The sequence below is a fragment of the Argiope bruennichi genome, chromosome X2 (assembly GCF_947563725.1).
Source record: "Argiope bruennichi chromosome X2, qqArgBrue1.1, whole genome shotgun sequence".
Lineage (NCBI taxonomy): Eukaryota > Metazoa > Arthropoda > Arachnida > Araneae > Araneidae > Argiope > Argiope bruennichi.
In genome coordinates this window covers 55,059,579-55,079,034 of record NC_079163.1, presented here as the reverse complement: position 1 = coordinate 55,079,034, position 19,456 = coordinate 55,059,579, and the positions used below count along the sequence as shown (strand labels likewise).

The window sequence follows — 19,456 nt, the reverse complement described above, 5'->3', positions numbered from 1 at the left end:
CTCCCTCCCGAGAAATTTTATGTGTAGTTCTCTAGGCCTACTACATTATGATAATCATGTGCCTTTTGTTGTTGATGTTACCAATAAACCACATAAAAGACAGCATGTGTCTTCAAGTCATTTAACCCAGACTACAATCTTCACCATCAAATAAATTGTGTAAACAAGAAACGCAACAGTAATTTTTCACTTTCGATTCCTTTTCTCTTTTTTTCTCCTTTATCAGTGTTTGTAGAGTCCCAAATTCTTCATTTTTCTGGCAATCGTCTTTAAATAAAATGAGCCTCTAGAATTCTGCTAAAAAATTCAGTTGTTCAAAAACCGATTCTGAAAAAAATGTAACTCCGGTCAATGCAAAAGCTCGATTTCTTCTACATCTTTGACTAGATTTAGCCTACTTTTTCCCATAATTTTGAGGCAAATTACCATAATTAGTGAAATCGATAAATTTTTACGTGCGATTCTGTTTTCCCCTCTATTACGATTTTTTTTTAAAGATTGCAATTGCATCCAGTGGATTTGATGATGGAATTATTTCGAGATTTCTTTTAAATTGTGACATTTTATTTTTTTCAAAGTAAATACTGAAAAAGAAAATAATTTCATTATTAAAACTTATTTATCAGATTATTTGCGGTAATAAGGAAGAAAAACTTGAATAACGTGCGAAAAAAAATTTTGGAGGCTTTGCATATAGCTCCTAATACTTCGCGCTGTTTTCAAAGTAATGCAATGGAAACATACTTCCAGAATCGTATTCTTCGTTTTTGACAGTTCGTTCGTTTCTCGTGTTGGTGTGCAGGTGAAATTTTACTGTGATCGAGACAAAGAGCTTGACTAGCTGAAAGTATTACAGTTTCTGACTTCTTAACAGGGTTTACAGGTAGTAAAGCTTTAGTTAAAATTTATAAAGCATTTTTAATTATTTTATTGTTTAATGTTCTTTCTCTTTTGATTTAAAGAGAGAGGAAGAAAACGAAACTTCGCTCATGTAACTTCACTGACAGTTTATATAATGCGTATTTTGGCCATATAAACTTTTCAATGAATTGTTTCATTTTTGTTTTCTCAGCTTTTATCAGATTTAACCCAAATAGCATTGATGTCGTACTATATTTCTACAGTTTCTTCACGGCAATAAACAGCGTTCAGAACAGCGCAATGTCTTAAATAAGTTATCTTTGATCTGATGGGGAATTTTTCATTCTTTTTTGTATTTGTTTTGTTAAGATGTAAAACTTTTTGGTGGAGGTAAAACTCCACAGTTGGTGAATAAGGAGCTTAAAAGAAGTTCACTATTTAAAAATGTAAGTGTATGAAGTTTACCATGCGGAGTTAAATTAACTGTAGAGACCATACACAAACTTCTTATTAATCCGTAATGAATTTCAAGATATGGTATTACAATTCTTTTGTAATGTTTTCATGAAAGCAGCTATTATAATTACAATATATATATATTTTGGAAGCGATTCCTATTTGTGTAATTGAGTCCAAATATATTCAATTTTTCATAATTCAGTTCAATTTATATATATACATATAAAAAATCATGAGCCAAATTGATGTATTTTAACTATTTTGAAATACCATTAATTTATAGAGTAAAATTTCAAGAAAAATGTAATTGAGTTAATAATATTAATACAAAACTGGTATTAAAGTGTGTGGGTTTGAGAATAAATACAGTTATTGCATGAACAGTACTTTTTTCTATATGTTAAAAGAATAGTGTAAAGAAAAGGCAGATCTTCCTGTTATTTGCATAGATCTTCTGACTCTGCTCTCAGATAGATTTTCTATTGATTTCTTTGGATTATTGCACTCAGATTTTTGACATAGAGTTAAGATGTTCTCATAAATATATTAATAATTTACAGAAAAGGCTGTGTAGTTTGAACTGAATTGGAACAATTGGGTTCAATTTTCTACTTTTAATATTTCCATTTGATTCTGAATAAAGCAATTTGTTTTTAGAGTATTGATTCCTTTTTTATAAATAAGTATAAAGAGACAGTGAAAGAATACACAACAAAAGTATTTGGATATTAAAATTTGTGTAGAAAAATGTATCAATAAAATTATTGAACTTTAAAATTTTTTTATTTTGTGGTGATATTTAAAGGGAAATTTTAATTTTATATTTGCTTTTCCACTTTGAAAAGATATTTAATATCTAAAAATGGAAAATAAGTATTAAGGAACGATTGTATTTGAAATCTAATTATTTTTTTAATTGAAGTCTTAAAACTGTTACTATTTAGTAAAATTAGTCTATTTTGTTATTTATAATATATAACAATTTACACTAGAATGTTGAATTAAAAATAAAACAAGAAGTGATTTTTGACATAGTTAATCATTCATTAACAGAGATTGAAAAAATATGAAGATTCCTTGTTTGAGTACTTATAAAATTTTCTTTGTCAGTTTCATCCAAACGTGTTGGTGATAATTAAAATCAACTGTCTTACTTATGTATTCTATTAGAGAAATGTAAAGGCAAAAGACAGAAACCTCATATTTTTCTTCTCTGCATTGGTATTAAATAAGTCTATATTGTACTGGAATCGTTCTATTTGTTAATGAGGGCAAATTTAACTCTTTTCTTATTCCAACGGAAGAAATGTGGAGCATTGCAAGATGAATCATAATCAAGTAATTCGGGGTTTATTCATGAAATCGAGAAACGTTTTTTTAGTTTAAATATTTCAAGAGACTTCTTTAAATTATCAATCAAAAAGTTGGGTATTAGAAGCAATTTTGTTTTTATTCAGGAGAACAATTCTAAGAATATGGTTCTCAATCTTAGCCTTTAGTGTCTAGTTGTCTAAAAGTATCATCTTAATAACCAGATTAGAGCTTCACTGAACCTATTTGGAGAGAACTAAAGGCCAGAACATGAAAACATAATATCTAAATGGAAGTTGCGCTAAAAGTAATGTTAGAGAATAGAGGGGTGTTGATACAGAAATTTCAAAGATGTTCAGAAATTCTAGATCTAAATGTTTTAAAAACTTATCTGTAATGTTGAAATAATATCTTAAGAACTAAATTTCAAAATTATTGCAATCTTTATTGATTTTTAACATTTTAATTTTTTGTTTTTGTTTTGGAGAATTTTTTGCTTGATTTTTTTTTTTTCTTTCTAAATGTTATACTATGTATTCCAAAGTAATTTTTTTTATAGAGAATAGGATGCTGATGTGTGCAATTAAAATAAGTAGTCCCATCATAAAAGATGAAATTTTCATAATAGAAGATTATTTAAATAAAATTTAAAAGTATCTAAAAGTTTCTGGTAGCTACTATGGATTTTTTTTTATTACAATTTATTTATAAAGTAAGAAATTGCCTGGAAAAAGGTTGTATGTATGATTTTTTTCCTTTTACCAAATGAATTGTGGAAATAAAATGATCTAAAAAGATTGTTTTAGTTTTTTTTAAAACCTCTTCTCTTTAATTATTTTAACTATATGTAAAATTCTAAAAACTGAAATTTTTTTGTTATAAAAAACTGATTTTTTTAATTTAATGGAATTTAATTCATGTTTTATAAAATTTTGCAAGGAGAGAATTTTTGAAATCTTTTATAATGAGAAAATTAAAATGGGAGTCTGGTTTAGCATAGCAAGGTTAATGCCTCGTTGTGAAAATATGTGAAAGCTATAATGAAGGTTGGAAAGAAGTTACACTGCATACTTGTTACAGAAAGTAATTAACTGACTTAAATGAATCTGCAAATCAAGATCTGAATTTTCTGTAATTCTTTATAAATCTGATATTATGTTCATTTTACTTTTAAGGTTAATTAAAATATTACATAATTTTAATTTGGTATATATGTTAAAATATCTGCAGTAAATTTGAATTAAAATAATCTGCAGTAAATTTGAATTAAAAAGCATAGCAATCTTATTAAAATACTCATGTTTTTATTAGAGTCAAAATTGTAACTCTAGACTATTTGAGAATCAATAGAAGGTAAAACATTCCATCTGTCTTTGGATTAAAAATTTATACATAGAAAACAAATTTAAATAAATTAAATTGTTCTATTTAGAATTTATCGTTTAAATTGAATTGATTGGAAGGGAAAAGACATGCTATATCTTTTTCTGCAAATTAATTATAGTTGTTTCTCTATATTTTATTAAATAAAAGCATACCTAAAAGTAATCTTGCTGCAGATGCCAGTGCAGATGTATTTAAAAGATCATTTCCACTGTTCCAAAATGCTCTATTGTAAGTTGTAAAACCATCAAACTGAAAGCAATGGGAGGAAAAAAGTTTTAAAGTAAATTTTTCAAACTTCTTGTGTCTCTTTGTAAATAAAGTAAGGTATACAGATAAGTAAAATTTATTATGAGCATTAAATGGAAATAATAATAATAATAATATGTTTACAGAGTTGAATTCAATTTTCATTGACTACAATTTCTGGAAAAAGTAAATGTTTACAAAAATTGTGACATTTTTTTATAATCCACTTATAATCCAATTATCTAATATGCAAAATGCAGCAATCATTTGATTAAAATGAGTTGTAACATTTATATTTTCTTATAAAAATATTATTATTTCTGGTGATTATTTCAACTTGCAATCAGGGCTTTTATTTCCCTTTATTGTTATTGCTATAATTAGATGCTTAAAGTTTTTAGTATTTCTTTGCAGTCATTAAATATATATCAAATCTATATCCATTCCATGTTTACGATTAAACCATAAGAAATGGGTAATTTTTATTTTGAATTTATCTTTGAGTTGAAAAAAAAATAATATGGAGATTGAATTTTAATTTTGCCAATAAGTTACTGAGTAGAACTAAGCTTTTTAACACTTTTACAGTTCAGAATTGGATTTATCGAAAAGAATTTATAAGTTGGTATAATTTCTTTTACATTCATCAAAGAAAATAACTTTGTTGTTGTAGTTAAGTGAAACCTAAAATAAATTGAAATAATTTTTAAGTAGCTCATTCTATTATTACTTCTGGAATATTTCTTGAAATATTTTCAGAATTCTGCATTTTTGTATTGTTTTAGTTTGAGTAAGACATTTGTCTGGAAACTTGCCTTGTACCATTATTCATTTCTGTCGCCTGTATTTGGTTTTAAATGTTTCTTTTGTTTATGTTAAGTGTTGAAAAAAACTGTACAGTGATAAGTTTTTTTTCTTATGTTCATTAAAAGAAGTTTTCTTTATTGTGCGTGTGCATAAATTATAGAATTATCTAAAAAACAGATGCTTTTAATGCCATCAAAAATCTATTGTGAATCTCCAATTGAACCATACTCTTTTATTTTAGTATGTCGTAGACGTGTGAAACATTAATTGCCAATTATGAGGTAACTTGTACTTGATTTTGTCCAGGATATCAATAATGAGTTATCTTATAGATTAGTAATCTGATAATATAATTTAATGAAAATAATTTTTGGAATCGGAAATCTGCAGTTTTCCTTGCAGTCATTATGTTAAGTGAGATGCTAGCTTATGATGTATCTGTTATTCTATGGTATTCTACAGTGATCTGTTTAATTTATAGAAACTAAAAGTAAAAAGGTGTATCTTTAAAAGCTCACCTTTTAAAATGAAATATTAAACTAACAATGATCTCTTTGAATTGTGTTTCTCCACTTAAGTCTTTTTTTTTCTTTGCTAAAAAAAATTGTTTTTTAATGAAAAATAAACTTTCTGATGATTTTATATGTATTAAAAATAAAATATTTATTACTGGGGGGGGGAATAAATATTAAAGATTCTACAAATACTTAAGGATTAATGAGTCGAATAAAAGATGAACTTTTTGTGATTATCATTTACATACAATGCTTTAATTCTCTTTGCTTATAATTTTTATTAAAAAGATTACTCAAATTAAAATTTTCAATGCTTTTAAAGCCTAGCAATTTTAAACTTTCAGATTGTAACTTAAAGCATTTTAGAAAAAAAACTTTAAAAAAAGTAACAATTAAAATAAAAAGCTTTAAATTAATTTTTTTTTTTAAATTTCATCTTCTAATTTTTAATTTTTAAGAAAATTCTTATAATTTTTCTGAATTTTTGTCATTTATGAACTATACTGTATATTTGACAATTTAAAACAATAGCTCTGAAATAAACAGATGGAATTGTAAGAAATAAACGCTTAATTTATTTTAATTCAAATATTTTTCTTTAGAAATTATAATGGCAGAGAAGCAGATTAGAAAATTTACTTTTTCAATGAGTTACAAAATTATATCATATTTTACATTGTAATATTTAAAAACTTTTAAAAGATATTATTAAAAATATTTGAGTTTCACATGCAGATATATCAAAATATAGTGAAGAAGAACCTCTGTATGATACAAAACATCAAATATTATGCAAGATATTTTGTAGAAGTATTTGGATACATTTTTAAGGTTACAAAGAGGTATCAATAAGTTATGTATATAATTTTGAATGTAAGAATAAAAAATGCAATAAATGACCATATGAAAATGAAATGAAAGTATTAGCATTTTATTATTTTTTTGACATAACTATAAAATATTTTAAAGCACCACCTTCAAATTCTTCAACATTTGTAATTAAATATTGCCATAAAAAGGTGATTTGGATCATTAAAAAATATTATTCAAATCTAAAATTGTTATTTTAAATTTAATTTCCATTTAGTATTCCTTCATTTTTTAAAATTTTAGTTTTGTGGCCATGAAATATTTTCATGTTCAAAAGGCATTATGAGTGGCAAAAGTCTATTTAACTTCGGAATTCTAAGATGGAACTGCTTCTAAACCAGTACTGAGCTTCAGTATAAAGCTAAATTTATATATATAATATGCAATAATATTTGCTGCATACAATCTGTATGCTATCTATTTATAAATATAACACATTGATTTAGATGTCTAGTAAAAGATGCTGATGGAAGAAATGGTTTCTTTAGAAGTTTTTGTGTTTAAAGAACGTGCTTCATTTCAGAATTCGTTATCATAAATATGCTTTGGAAAGTCACGCCTATTGTAGTTTGAAATAAGCATGGAAAGAAAAATTTATCCCTTAACTTTTATTGTTTTATACAGGAAAATATCTTTTTAATTGCAGGCATCCTTGATTTTTTTTTTCTTGAATTTGTTGACATTTTGATTCTGATATTGAATAACTTAATTATTCTAGGCTAAATGAAACATGCTTAAGCGCAGTAGTATTGTTTGGGGAAAACTAAAGGGTTTACCATGGTGGCCAGGAATAGTCGTGGATGCAGACGACTGTGGGCAAAGTAATGTTAGAAATGATCACCAAACCAAATTGTGGATATTTTGGTTTGGTGACCATAAAGTTAGTCAGGTAAGAAATACATAATTTATTTTTCCATGTATGTTTCTGTATTTTATTATATAGTTTATTGTATTGAAATTGAATATGTAAACGTTATATTTTCTTCTAATACTGAAAACTTAAATGCATTTCATATCTCTTTAAACCTGAAAGTGTCTGATGATAATAGGATCATTTGCTGACTCTTACTGTAATAGGTAATTTATTTATTTTGTAACTCCTGCATAAAATTAATTTTGTTTGTGGAATTGTTTCCAACTTCTAATTAAGGGAAAGGATTTAGATATGCTGCAATTATGCCAATCAAGCTGCACATTGTATAAGTTCATGATCTACCAAAACGATATTGTAGGTGCCTTTGTTGATAGACATGTGTAATCCTTTTTCAAAATTTTATAATATATTCAGTTTTTAGTCAAACAAATAATTTTGGAAACCTCTATAAGATGTTAAAAAATCTTTTAGAAATCTAGTGACTTTATCGAATTTTGTTGCTGGAATTTATAAATTTCTTAATTTTTGGATAAGTAACGAAAGAGTGAGGTGACAGCTTTATCAAGCAACTGCCAAATCATGATGAAGACTTAATGGCTGATTCTCTATAGTAATATTTTAACTTATAAATTGAAGTACTTGGTCCCCCTTAAAGGAGGGCAGAAAATATGACATCAACCATTTCATTATCTTTAATATTAACTTATTATTAATTTTGTATTTTTATCCAGTCATTTTCAACCATCAGAAATGTTATTTTAGAATGGATAAACCATTCATTTTGATAAATAATCAAATAATTGTAATCTTGAATATATTTTACCCATGTAATTTTAATACCCTTAAATAAATATTCAAGGGTATTAAATAATAATATTATTAAGACAAAAAGCAGTTAGCCACTTTCTAGTTTTTGAAACTAGAAAACTTGAATTGGTAATTTTAAAAACTTTTTTTGATAAATTTTATTAAAACATTTGCCATGTTCTTACAGAATCATTTAAAAAGCTCAAATACTTCAGTGAACAAAACATCCATTTCTACAAAATAACTGCTGCAAGTTTTTATATTGTGCTACAACATTTCTGTAACCTTTTGGTTTATGGAGTGAGATCCCTAAAAATTATCTTGTAATAATTTTTAATTTTTTTTTTTTTTTTTTTGAAAAATTAGGTTGAATCCAAGAATTTAAAAGAATTTGAAGAAAATTTTTGTGAGAAAAGCGTTTCAAAAAATAAACTTCTGAAGTGTGCGGTTGAAGAAGTGTTGATTGTGAGTATGTTATAAAGAATTTTCTAACAATCTTTATTTTATATTAAAAACTATCTCTACTGGAGATGGAGAAAATAACTTTATAATGGTAATAACTTTATTCCATTATTTATTTCATTCTGAATTTCTTTTTCATTTTTAGATTCTCGCAGATCGTTACAATATTGAGTACAGTGATCCTTCTTCTTTATTTGAATGGGCAAAAGAAGGTTTCAAAAAAAAGATGCCACTTCCATCTGGAGAATCAATTTCACTTTGTATGCATACATTTAAAAAAAATTATTTATGCTCTGAAGTTTTATTATTGTAATTGAATCCTATTATTTTTAGATCTGCCTGATATAGTCAAGACTGCTCTTCAGAAACACTACCCAAAAAGAAAAAGTGAAAGTAGCTCAGAAGACGATAGTGAGAATGAAATAGGTAAATATCTTTCAGATAAAAACTTTGTTCTCTGAAATATTTAAAAATGCAAGTTTTGCTCTAGAAGAAAATTCACAAAACAAATTAATCTTTGATTTTCAATTTAAATTTTTTTTTCTTGTTTTCAAACAGATTTTGATGGTCCCATTACTAACACTTACATTTTCTAAACTACACAATCAAAATAAAAGCAGTTTTATATTTCGAAATAATTTGAAATGCATCCCTTCTAGACTATCATCATCTCAAAGAAGGCAGTTATATATTTTAATCAGTATTTCTAATTTAATGTCATTTGATTTGTCAATCTGTTAATGAATATGGTTTATGAAAAAGCAACATCAAAGCCAAATGAACTGCACAATTTTTCATACTTTTCTCTGTGAAACATTCACTCTTTTACATTAAAAACTATTTCCTGTAAAATATGTAGATCAATGCTTAGTTATTATTACAGCCTACATTAATGCTTCAACTTTTGCTTTCCTTGGTGGGAAAAAAAACTCCTCAATATTGTTATATTTTTCCTATTTGGTTTTCTGAAAACTTAATGCTGATAGGGAGCAAGAAAATTAAGCTTGACAGGATTTAGTAGGAAGAATCTGAGGCTAGTTATAACAGAGGCAAGTTGTAATATGCGCTTTATAGGAAATTTAAAAAAAATTAATTGAAATTTTTGTTAAATAGGATTTTTATAACAGGCCTTAATAAATAGGAACAATTTATATGCAATTGGTAAAGGGAGATTCTGAACATGTGCTCTGTTTTAGCTAGTTTATGGAAGAAAAATATTTCATAAATTTTGATTTTGGATTAGTAAATTCATCTTTCGAAAAATATTTTTGCTATTTATTTTGCCTATATATTAAGTTTTTAAAAAACAGCTTTTTTTTTTCTAATCACTATTTTTTATAAATCAACAAAAATGTCTAAAACTATGCGATGAGGCAGTTTGTAACAGATAAAAATTTGTGAGATTTCTCTTCATTTGTATTTGATTCATGCAATTTGATTGTATACTTTCAATATTAACATGCACTCTTAAAGATCAGATCTCTTTCTTAGGATTCACCTTAGAAAAAATTTAACAAGGCCCTCTTAATAATAATAATAAAACTCCTTAACTGCCCCAATAAAGAAGTAGCAATGGAAAAAAAGACATGGCAAAATAATTAATAAGAAATGAAAATAAAAAAAGAAGGTTAAAGGAAAATGAACAGTTTAAGGGGAAAAAAAAATCCCAAAGAGATAATGACAGAAAGAGTGAAGAGTATATTGAATTAACCCTTTAAAAGGCATTTTTTTCTAATCATGGTATATTATAGTATTTTTAGGATGATATTAAGCAATCTATCGTTTGCTTGTGTTAATTGCAATTCTGATGCATGCTGAATTTTAAGTTGATTAGTTAAATGATTTTATCTTTGATTGTTAATCACTTAACTAAATTTATTCACTATGCCAAGGGATAATATGTATTTTAATCAATAAAATAATAGTAAAAAGAAAGAATGATTTGAAATGTTATTTTTATTGTATTATAATTGTTTCTTATACCATTATTTTTGTGTTGTATTTAACGACTCGTATCTGGGGCAAGAGGTTGACAGCTTGTAAGCTTTGAAAAAATATTCCTTGCACTAAAATCAGAAAAACTTTTGAATGCTTTTTTATTGCATTTTATGAATGAATAATTAAGAAATCATTAATAAATTTTAAAATATAAGCAATTTCCCAAAAATTATTAGAATTAGCCCTTGTCATTCCTGTTGTGTTCTCTTTAAGATTTGAATAACATTTTGCTAAACGTCTGTTTTTAGAATTATTTTCATAAAGTTTTCCAATAACAGTACAGGCTTTTCCTTATCTTAAACAATTCTGTACATTGATAACTTACCAAACATGAAATTTCATGCAATTCATTGCAGAATAACTAAATATACGAAAAAAAGAAATGTGAATTAGCATTGATATATATACCAGTGTAACAAACCAATACAGGAGTTGTTGCAGTCATTATATGTGATTATAGAAAATAGGCTTATTCTATAGTGGCCTTCTTTTATTTTTTTCATTAAATTTAGTGAAGTGTTAATTTTACATAGGCCTTTTAGGTATTTTTTTAAACGATTTAAATTGAAATCTTTTTTAGAATCTGAATCATGGTATGGATTTATCTTCATACATGCAAGCAAATGATATATTGATTAAATTCAATGCTACAGAAGTATATTTGCAGAATAGCCTGTAAAACAGAATATTTTAACAAAATAGTTTTCTCCAGGTTGTTTAAATTTTCCATGAGAAGCATCCCTATATTCTTAGGACATCCAAATGCTACATTCAAATTAAATTTATCCATTGTTTAAGGACTTGTTACAGTCATTACTAGTACTTTGAAGACAAGCTGCAATGACCTCCTGAAAAAACCCTCAGTTTTGTAACCATATGACAGCAAGTTCAAGTAATGATTTCTCGAAACATCTGATGTGTATACAGATGTGGTATATATTTCCACATGAGAAGTAGGTGAAATCTCTTTCTGCTGGTATGAAATTTGGAGAAAGGGAATGTCAGGTTATTGGATGTCCTCATCATCTGATCACAATGCAAAATTATGAAGTTCATTTCAAAATAGTCATATTGCTTCATAGTTGAACAAAACTACATACATCACGAGATTTTTAGTTTTTCTTGTTATAATTCTCCATAGTATCTTTTAGTTGTAAATAATGTTAAAGCAATTTGCATTTTATCTTTCTATTGATATATCTTTATTTCTAATACGCTATTAGTGCCTGATTAACAAGCTGCATTCAGATGCTAGTTTCACAATTCTTACATTTTTGTGAGCATTGAATAATAAAGTAAAAATATTTTTAAACGTCTTGGTGTTGCAAGGGTAAGGCCATGATAAGGAATACGATATCTTTTATAAAGAGCTGTCCTTTTTTTAACATTATTTAGCAATCATGTTTTGAAGTGGAATTTTTAATGAAATTTGATATTTTAATAATATAATGCAGCTCTTCTTTGTAACCAATTTTAAACGTTCTGATAACAATTAAAGAATAAAATGAATTCCTTATAGTATCTTAAAGGAAACATAAAAAAAAATATAAATTGATGTTGGGTTAATAATTATAAAAAGAATCTAAAAATGAAAATTAGTTTCAGAATCAGAAAACTAGATCCAATTGCTAGATTTTCTTCAGTTGAAATCCTAAAAATGGTTGAAAAAATCTTTTTTATGCAAAAAATGTATAGTTCTACGTCTATCGTATAGGTAGTTCTATAACTTTATTATTAGCCTTTTTTTGAAGCCAACTCATGATTTTTTTACAGATCAAAATGACCTTATATTTTTATGTAGCGTTGTTTTCAAATTTGATTTAACATTTTGAGATGGTTTTATCTAACTGTTAATATATAAAATTGTATGAAAATATAAATTCGCCATTGTTTTCATTTCATTTGAAACGATTTTAAATTAAAAATTAATAATATCTGCCTTATACTTATTTTTAAATTTTGCTTTCATTATTTTAATATCTTTCTAATATATTATTATAGTACTTTGAGTCTTATAAGATAACACTTCTGTATTTCTTCATTTATCTCCATCTCTTATATGTGCATTTTTTTCCAGTTAATGTACTTAATGAAGTTTCAAAGGGCCGTAAATCACTGGAAGGTAATTTTGCATTTTCTTTTTTATACATTTAAAACTTATACAACCTTTTTCTCGCAGCTGCTACAAATGTTATATCTCTGAGTCATTCAGATGGAATTTTTTTTTTGTAATTATCTTGCAAGTACTTTTACTTTCTTTCTAACTGTATTGCTTCATAGTTTTGGCTAAATTTATTTCTAAGGAGGACAAAAGTCGTTTTTTTCTTTTCTCTTTTTCTGAAACCTGATTTTAAAGGTATTGAAATTTTATCAGCCTCTAATTATATGATTAAAATTATTTATTTATCTATCGTATAACTACATTAATTTTAATAAAACTTCTAGTGCAATATATGAAATTCATTTTGGCTTATGCTTTACAGTAAGATTTATAAATTTTTATTCTTAGACATGAGGTCTTTTATATCTGAAAGCTCACCATAATTTTTTTCAATATAAATATACTCTGTACATATATTATTAATTCACAAATCATATAAAAATTATCTTTGATTTGAATCACATTTAAATTTTTATACCTCAACAAAACATTTACTAAATAGAAACAATTTTTTTTACATTAGTGTTCTATTAGTGTATTTTAAAATTCAGTAATTTTTTTAATAACACTGGCATTTCTTTTTGTGTATGTTTCAATGTCTCCGTTTTATTTTTGATTTAATTTTGATGTGAAATAAAATGTCTGCATTTCTTTAATAAATAATATAGTAGGTTTATTTTGTTTTAGATCTGGATCTCCTTTGATTGCCTTCTTGCACATTTTGAATTTTAAAACTGATTTATAAATTTCTCTGGATGCATTTGTAATTGTACAGATCTTTTTGGATTCTGTTTAATTTTACTTCAAAACTCATGAAGTTCATAAAAATATTATTGTATTCTTAATTATAAGGACTCCTGCATATTTATTATATAAGATATTTTTCTTTCAAACTGTACTTATTAAATGTTATTGTTATTTTTAGTTCATCCAAATATTTTGAAAATGGTAATGCTTCACACACAATTTCTTTTCAGATATTTGTGTTATGTGTTGCAAATCAAAGAATTCGGTTATCATGAAGCATCCATTATTTGTTGGTGGTGTGTGCCAGAAATGCAAAAAGGATATGGATAAAATAATTGAAGCTGATAAAGGAAAGGCAAATGTAAGCTTATTGTTGACATTTTTATTTAATTTTTCTCCATTTCACCCTTCCTAATTTCAGATGTGACAAATTAATTTCCATATACTTCTGAATTTCAGATTTTTATTGTATTTTTGAAAATGATTTTATAACTTTATTTCTGTTATCCATTTTTCACATTTATAATAGGACTGCTTTTTAAAACAGTTAATTGTTAGAATATCATATATTTTGCATTTATTTCTGATATCATAACATACTGCTGTTTATGGATCCTAATATTTTGTCAACTTTTTTCAGGTTAAAAACTTTTTGCAATAAATAATCAAAGTATGTGATAAACATTCAAAAAGTTTCATTGCAAAATGAAATGGGTCTTTTGCTTATTTTTTCCTTAATGAAATTTAAAAAGATAATGGGTTTCGAAAAAATTGGAGAATAATAATCTTTTGCATTCTTAATTTCCTAATTCTCTAGATACCATTATATTACTTTACTCTATTACTTTACATATATTGAAATATTTTTCATTCTTGCAGGATATCTGTGTTTTGTGTGGCCAAGGCGGAAATTTGATATATTGCGGCAACAGCATGTGTTTATGGTAATTTATTCAAAATTTTTAAAATTTATTTTTAAATTCCAAGATACATGTTTATAATATTGTTTTTAATGTGCTAAAATACAAGTTGAATTCTAAAAACAAATGATGCAATTTTTGACATAGTTTTGCAAATAACAAAAATATTACACATCATAAATAATAACTAAATATTCAGCATAACTCTAGTGTTGGAAATAAACAACAAAATATTTTTATCGCTAACAGTTATTTATAGTTCACTCGAATAATATAATTTGTTGTTGAATTTATTTTTGGTATGATTAATGTAGTGGTCGCGTGAATCCGCGATCTTTGACGAAGCGAGTAACAACTCAACTCCGTATTGGAATTTAAAAACTGAAAAACGTTGTGATCAGCAGCTGAAAAGATTGTAAACTATTTTCTTTCGGAAATGCAGTCATTTAAATTTAATATGTATATAGAATAACTTTCTTGTCGTAGAAATAAATGTTATAGTTTATTTTTTCAAGGAGAGTAGTTTTTCAATCACAGTAAAAGAACCCGCGTACCATAGGCGAGTACACGACATGGCGTCCGCGACAGGACGGTGATTTGAAATTAATGATTCGAAAGGTAAGTGAATTATTTTGACGATAAATTATTTGTTATTAGAAATTTGTCGATACTTTGAAGTAAGAATAACTGTTTCAGAAAAAATTATGGAAGCTTTAAAGCTTAAACAGAAAACAGTTAGATCTACATTTACTAGATTATTTAATCAATTAGATGAGTCAGCGAAAATGGAAGTAAGCATTGCAGAAGATTTAGATTGTTTGGCAACCTTCCTGCTGCTTGGCGAGAAAAACAATGAACTTTTGCAATTAAATGAAGATATTTTGAATCGTTTGTTGATGTCTGAAGACATAACGGAAGACGATATTGAAAAGGAATCTTGTTCAGCAGACGAGTATTCACTCACTTTTAAAAAGATGAGTTTATTAGTGGATAGAAAAACTAATCCCGCTGTTAATGCTGATACATTATCATCAGTTGGCGGTGAAAAGCGGAAATTCAAACTGCCTCGTTTGAAACTGAAGAAATTTGGCGGTGAAATTAAAGATTGGTTACCGTTTTGGGGACAATTCCAAAAAATTGACGAAGATAACGATTTCGATGAAGCCGACAAGTTTCAATACTTAGTCCAAGCAACCATCCCGAATTCCAGAGCGAGGAAATTAGTTGAAAGTTTTCACTCTACCTATGGAAATTATTGCAATGCGATTGACTGTCTGAAATCTAGATTCGGCAGAGATGATTTGTTGGTTGAATATTATGTTAGAGAATTGTTAAAATTGACACTCGCATTTAATCTTAAAGAGAAACATGTTAAATTATTAACTGTTTATGACCGTCTTGAAACCCAGCTGAGATCATTAGAAACTCTTGGTATTACTACAGCGAAGTATGCGGCCATGCTATTTCCTCTAGTTGAATCTTGTTTAGGTGAAGAAGTGTTAAGAGCCTGACGGAGAAATTATAGAGGGGTGGACGGAAAAGATGATGCAAAAGAATCTCGATTGGAAAGTTTGATGAAATTTTTGAAGAACGTTGAAAATGAGGACAGGATAGCTCTTGCCATGCAAGGCTTCTCTTTGAAAGAAAATAACAAAAATATCAAGATTAAAAGAGACTTGCCGACAGCAGCGGGACTTTTTACAGGAAACCAAAAATCTGTTTTGAAGTGTGTATTTTGTGACAAGAACAATCATGAATCCAAAGAATGTCATGTTGCTCGGAATTTGGATTTAAATGAGAAAATGAAACGATTGAAGAAAAGAGGTTGATGTTTCAAATGTCTAAGTAACGGACATATGTCAAAGCTATGCAGAATCCAAGTGAATTGTGGGAGCTGTGGTCAAAGACATCATGCTGTGATGTGCCCTGATAGAAAGACCGTTGAGTCTTCTAACTCTCAAAGCAACGGATAGTTCAATCAATTTTGAACAGTTCAATGCATTGGCCAATCCCACATGTTCTACAAGTGTGTTTCTACAAACCCTGGTCGTGGTTCTTCGGGTAGAAACACAGAAGTTTGCTGTGAGGACCCTCATAGACACTGGAAATTAGAAGTCTTATATTACGAAAGAAGCTGCTGAGAAAATGAAGTATCCTGTATTGAAAGAAACATTTCTTATTCATACTTTGTTTGGAGGGATTCAAAATTCCCAGAAATATTCAGAACACAAGATTTTTGTAAGTGATTTTAAAAAAAATTATCATTGCACGTTTAACGCATTTGTCAGATACCAACCGGATTCTGGTCAAAGGAACTAGAGGATAATAAAATTCATCTAACGGATCAAGAATGTTTACCATCTTGTTCCTCATCCACAATCCATTTACTTATTGGTGCTGACATAGCAGGAAAATTGATGACTGGAAAAATCCTCAATTTAACTTGTGGATTAACTGCCATTGAGACTTTGCTTGGTTGGACACTTATGGGAAGAGCACCAAGCAGTTCAGACTCTATAAGCATGACAGTGACAAACTTATAAAAGATTGTAATATAAGTGACTTATGGAAGTTAGAAGCCATTGGAATTACTGATCCTGCTGAATCGAAAAAGAAGACTGAAATGCATCAAAGTACTTTAGATTATTTTCGAAACACTCTGACAATTAATGAGGAAGGGAGGTACGAAGTCGCCTTACCTTGGGTGTTAAAATCATCCCGGCTCCCTGACAACAGACAAATGGCCGAGAAACGGCTTTCTTCTGTTTATAAAAAAACTTGTAGAATCCGAGAAGGTTGGAGTATATGCAGATGTCTTTAAAAACGGATTGCTGACGGTGTCATTGAAGAAATTGAAGATAAAAAAAGAGTTAAATGCATACTATCTTCCGCACAGGCTTATATTTAAAGAGAACAGCATTACTACGTAAGTGAGGCCAGTTTTCGATGCATCCGCACATATAAAGAGTACACCCTCACTGAATGCCTGCTTAGAAAGCGGTCCTAATTTAATTGAACTTGTTTCTTCCATACTGAATCGTTTCTGGAAATTTCCTGTTGGAATAACATCAGACATTGAGAAGGCATTTCTTCAGATCGGAATCGAAGAGAGGGACAGGAATTATCTGCGATTTTTATGGAAAACCAAAGACAAGGGAATGAAAATCTACAGACATCGTAGAGTTGTGTTTGGTGTCACCTGCAGTCCATTCCTTTTAGCGGCAACTTTGAATTATCATCTGGAAAAAAGCCCCTGAAGAGTTCTTGAATACCGCGGAAATTTTGAAGAATTCATTTTATGTGGATAATTGTCTGCAGATTGAAGAATACAGATGAAGCAAATAAATTTATAGTTGAATCGCAAGCGTTGATGCCTTTAGGAAAATTCAATCTACGAGGCTAGCAATCAAATGCTTCACTTGAAATTATCAATCAACCCGACAAATACCAAACTGTACTCTTATTTGGCCTAAACTGTGACCTAAAACAAGATACTCTGTCTTGCATCATAAACTGTCCGAAAGATGAAAACCTGGGTTTTACTAAAAGAGGTCTGCTTTCTTTGGCTCAGAGTATATTTGACCCTTTGGGTATATTTTCTCCTGTAACCTTCATTCTAAAGTTTATGCTTCAAGAATACTGGAATGTTGGACTTAAATGGGATGATGCCCTACCAGAAGGTCTATCAAAACGATTTTGGAACTGGCTGAAGGGTATAAAGAATCTTTCAGAGGTCAAAATACCTCGATGGATGAAGCTGAGTCAAGGTGAAGAAGAAAACGTCAGTCTTCATGTCTTTTGTGATGCAAGTGCTAAAGCGTATGCCACTTGTATTTTCCTAAGAGTGGAGGTTCTCTTGATGAAGTGTTTGTTAGCTTTGTTCAGTCTCGAGCTAGAGTCTCGCCTTAACTATTCCACGTCTGGAACTGCTGGCGTGTTGTATTGGTGCTAGATTGAGTGCAAGAATTATCGAAGACCTAAAAATACCTAATCTGAAGACATTTTATTCGAGCGAATCATTGACAGCACTTACCTGGATAAAGAGAAATGCGCCCTGGGGAACATTTGTGTTTAACCGCGTCCAAGAAATACGCACCATTACAAATGTTGAAAGTTGGAGACATATTCCCGGCACACAAAATCCGATCAACCTTCCCAGCAGAGGATGTTCAGCGGAGCAATTTTTTAATTCGAAATGGTGAGAGGGACCGATGTGGCTCTATGAAAATGAAGAAAATTGGCCGAGTAGCACAGAAGACAAAAAATTGATAAATGCTGAGAAACGAAAAACCATATTGACATTTCATAATCACACCGAGAAACCAAATGATTGGTATTACAAATCGTTCTCTTCTCATTTGAAAACTATTCGCATGCTTGCATGGATTCGCAGATTCTGCAATAATGCCAGAAAAAGAGATGTTTCGAATTCCCCAACTCTTACTTGTTTTGAGGTAAAAGAAGCCGAACATCTATTCATGCTGTTGATCCAGAGAGAAGTTTCTAATGGACCTTTAGATCCAAGGTTGCACTCTTTAAATGTCATAATGGACAGGAATGGCTTACTGCGAGTTAAGACCCGCGCTATTTACCGTCAAGATACAGAAGACTTCAAGTACCCGGTGATCCTGCCAGGGGAACATCCAGCTGTAGGGAATTTGATCATGCATAAACATCAAGCTCTGATGCATTGTGGAATTCAAATTTTGATGGCCATTCTCCGAGAGAAATACTGGATTCTGTAAGGAAGGAAGTCTATTCGAAAAATTTTAAACAGCTGTGTCCGCTGTAAGCGTTTCAATGCAAAATCTGTGAAAACAAATTTACCTCTCTTACCAGAAGACCGTGTGAAAAATGCAAATGTGTTTGAGGTTACTGGAGTGGATCTGGCCGGCCCATTGTTTCTGAAAGACAGTACCAAAACATGGGTCGCGCTCTTCACATGCTCTGTATATCGAGCGATCCACCTTGAACTTCTTTCCTCGCTGTCAACGGAAAATTTCATACTAGCGCTGAGGCGTTTTATTGCACG

The 19,456-nt window shown here is 28.7% G+C and overlaps 1 protein-coding gene across 1 annotated transcript in view; it reads left to right on the top strand.

Annotated features, from left to right (window-relative positions):
* The first annotated feature begins 783 nt into the window (after positions 1 to 783).
* Positions 784 to 19,456, top strand: part of LOC129960747 (DNA (cytosine-5)-methyltransferase 3A-like) — a 41,130-nt gene continuing 22,457 nt past the window's right edge. Inside the window, exons 1-8 of the mRNA XM_056074359.1 lie at positions 784 to 883; positions 7,174 to 7,344; positions 8,503 to 8,601; positions 8,744 to 8,858; positions 8,932 to 9,024; positions 12,674 to 12,718; positions 13,735 to 13,865; positions 14,384 to 14,448. Of these exons, the coding sequence (XP_055930334.1) occupies positions 7,186 to 7,344; positions 8,503 to 8,601; positions 8,744 to 8,858; positions 8,932 to 9,024; positions 12,674 to 12,718; positions 13,735 to 13,865; positions 14,384 to 14,448 (707 nt within the window). The 5' untranslated portion in view covers positions 784 to 883; positions 7,174 to 7,185. The remainder of the gene's footprint in view (positions 884 to 7,173; positions 7,345 to 8,502; positions 8,602 to 8,743; positions 8,859 to 8,931; positions 9,025 to 12,673; positions 12,719 to 13,734; positions 13,866 to 14,383; positions 14,449 to 19,456) is intronic.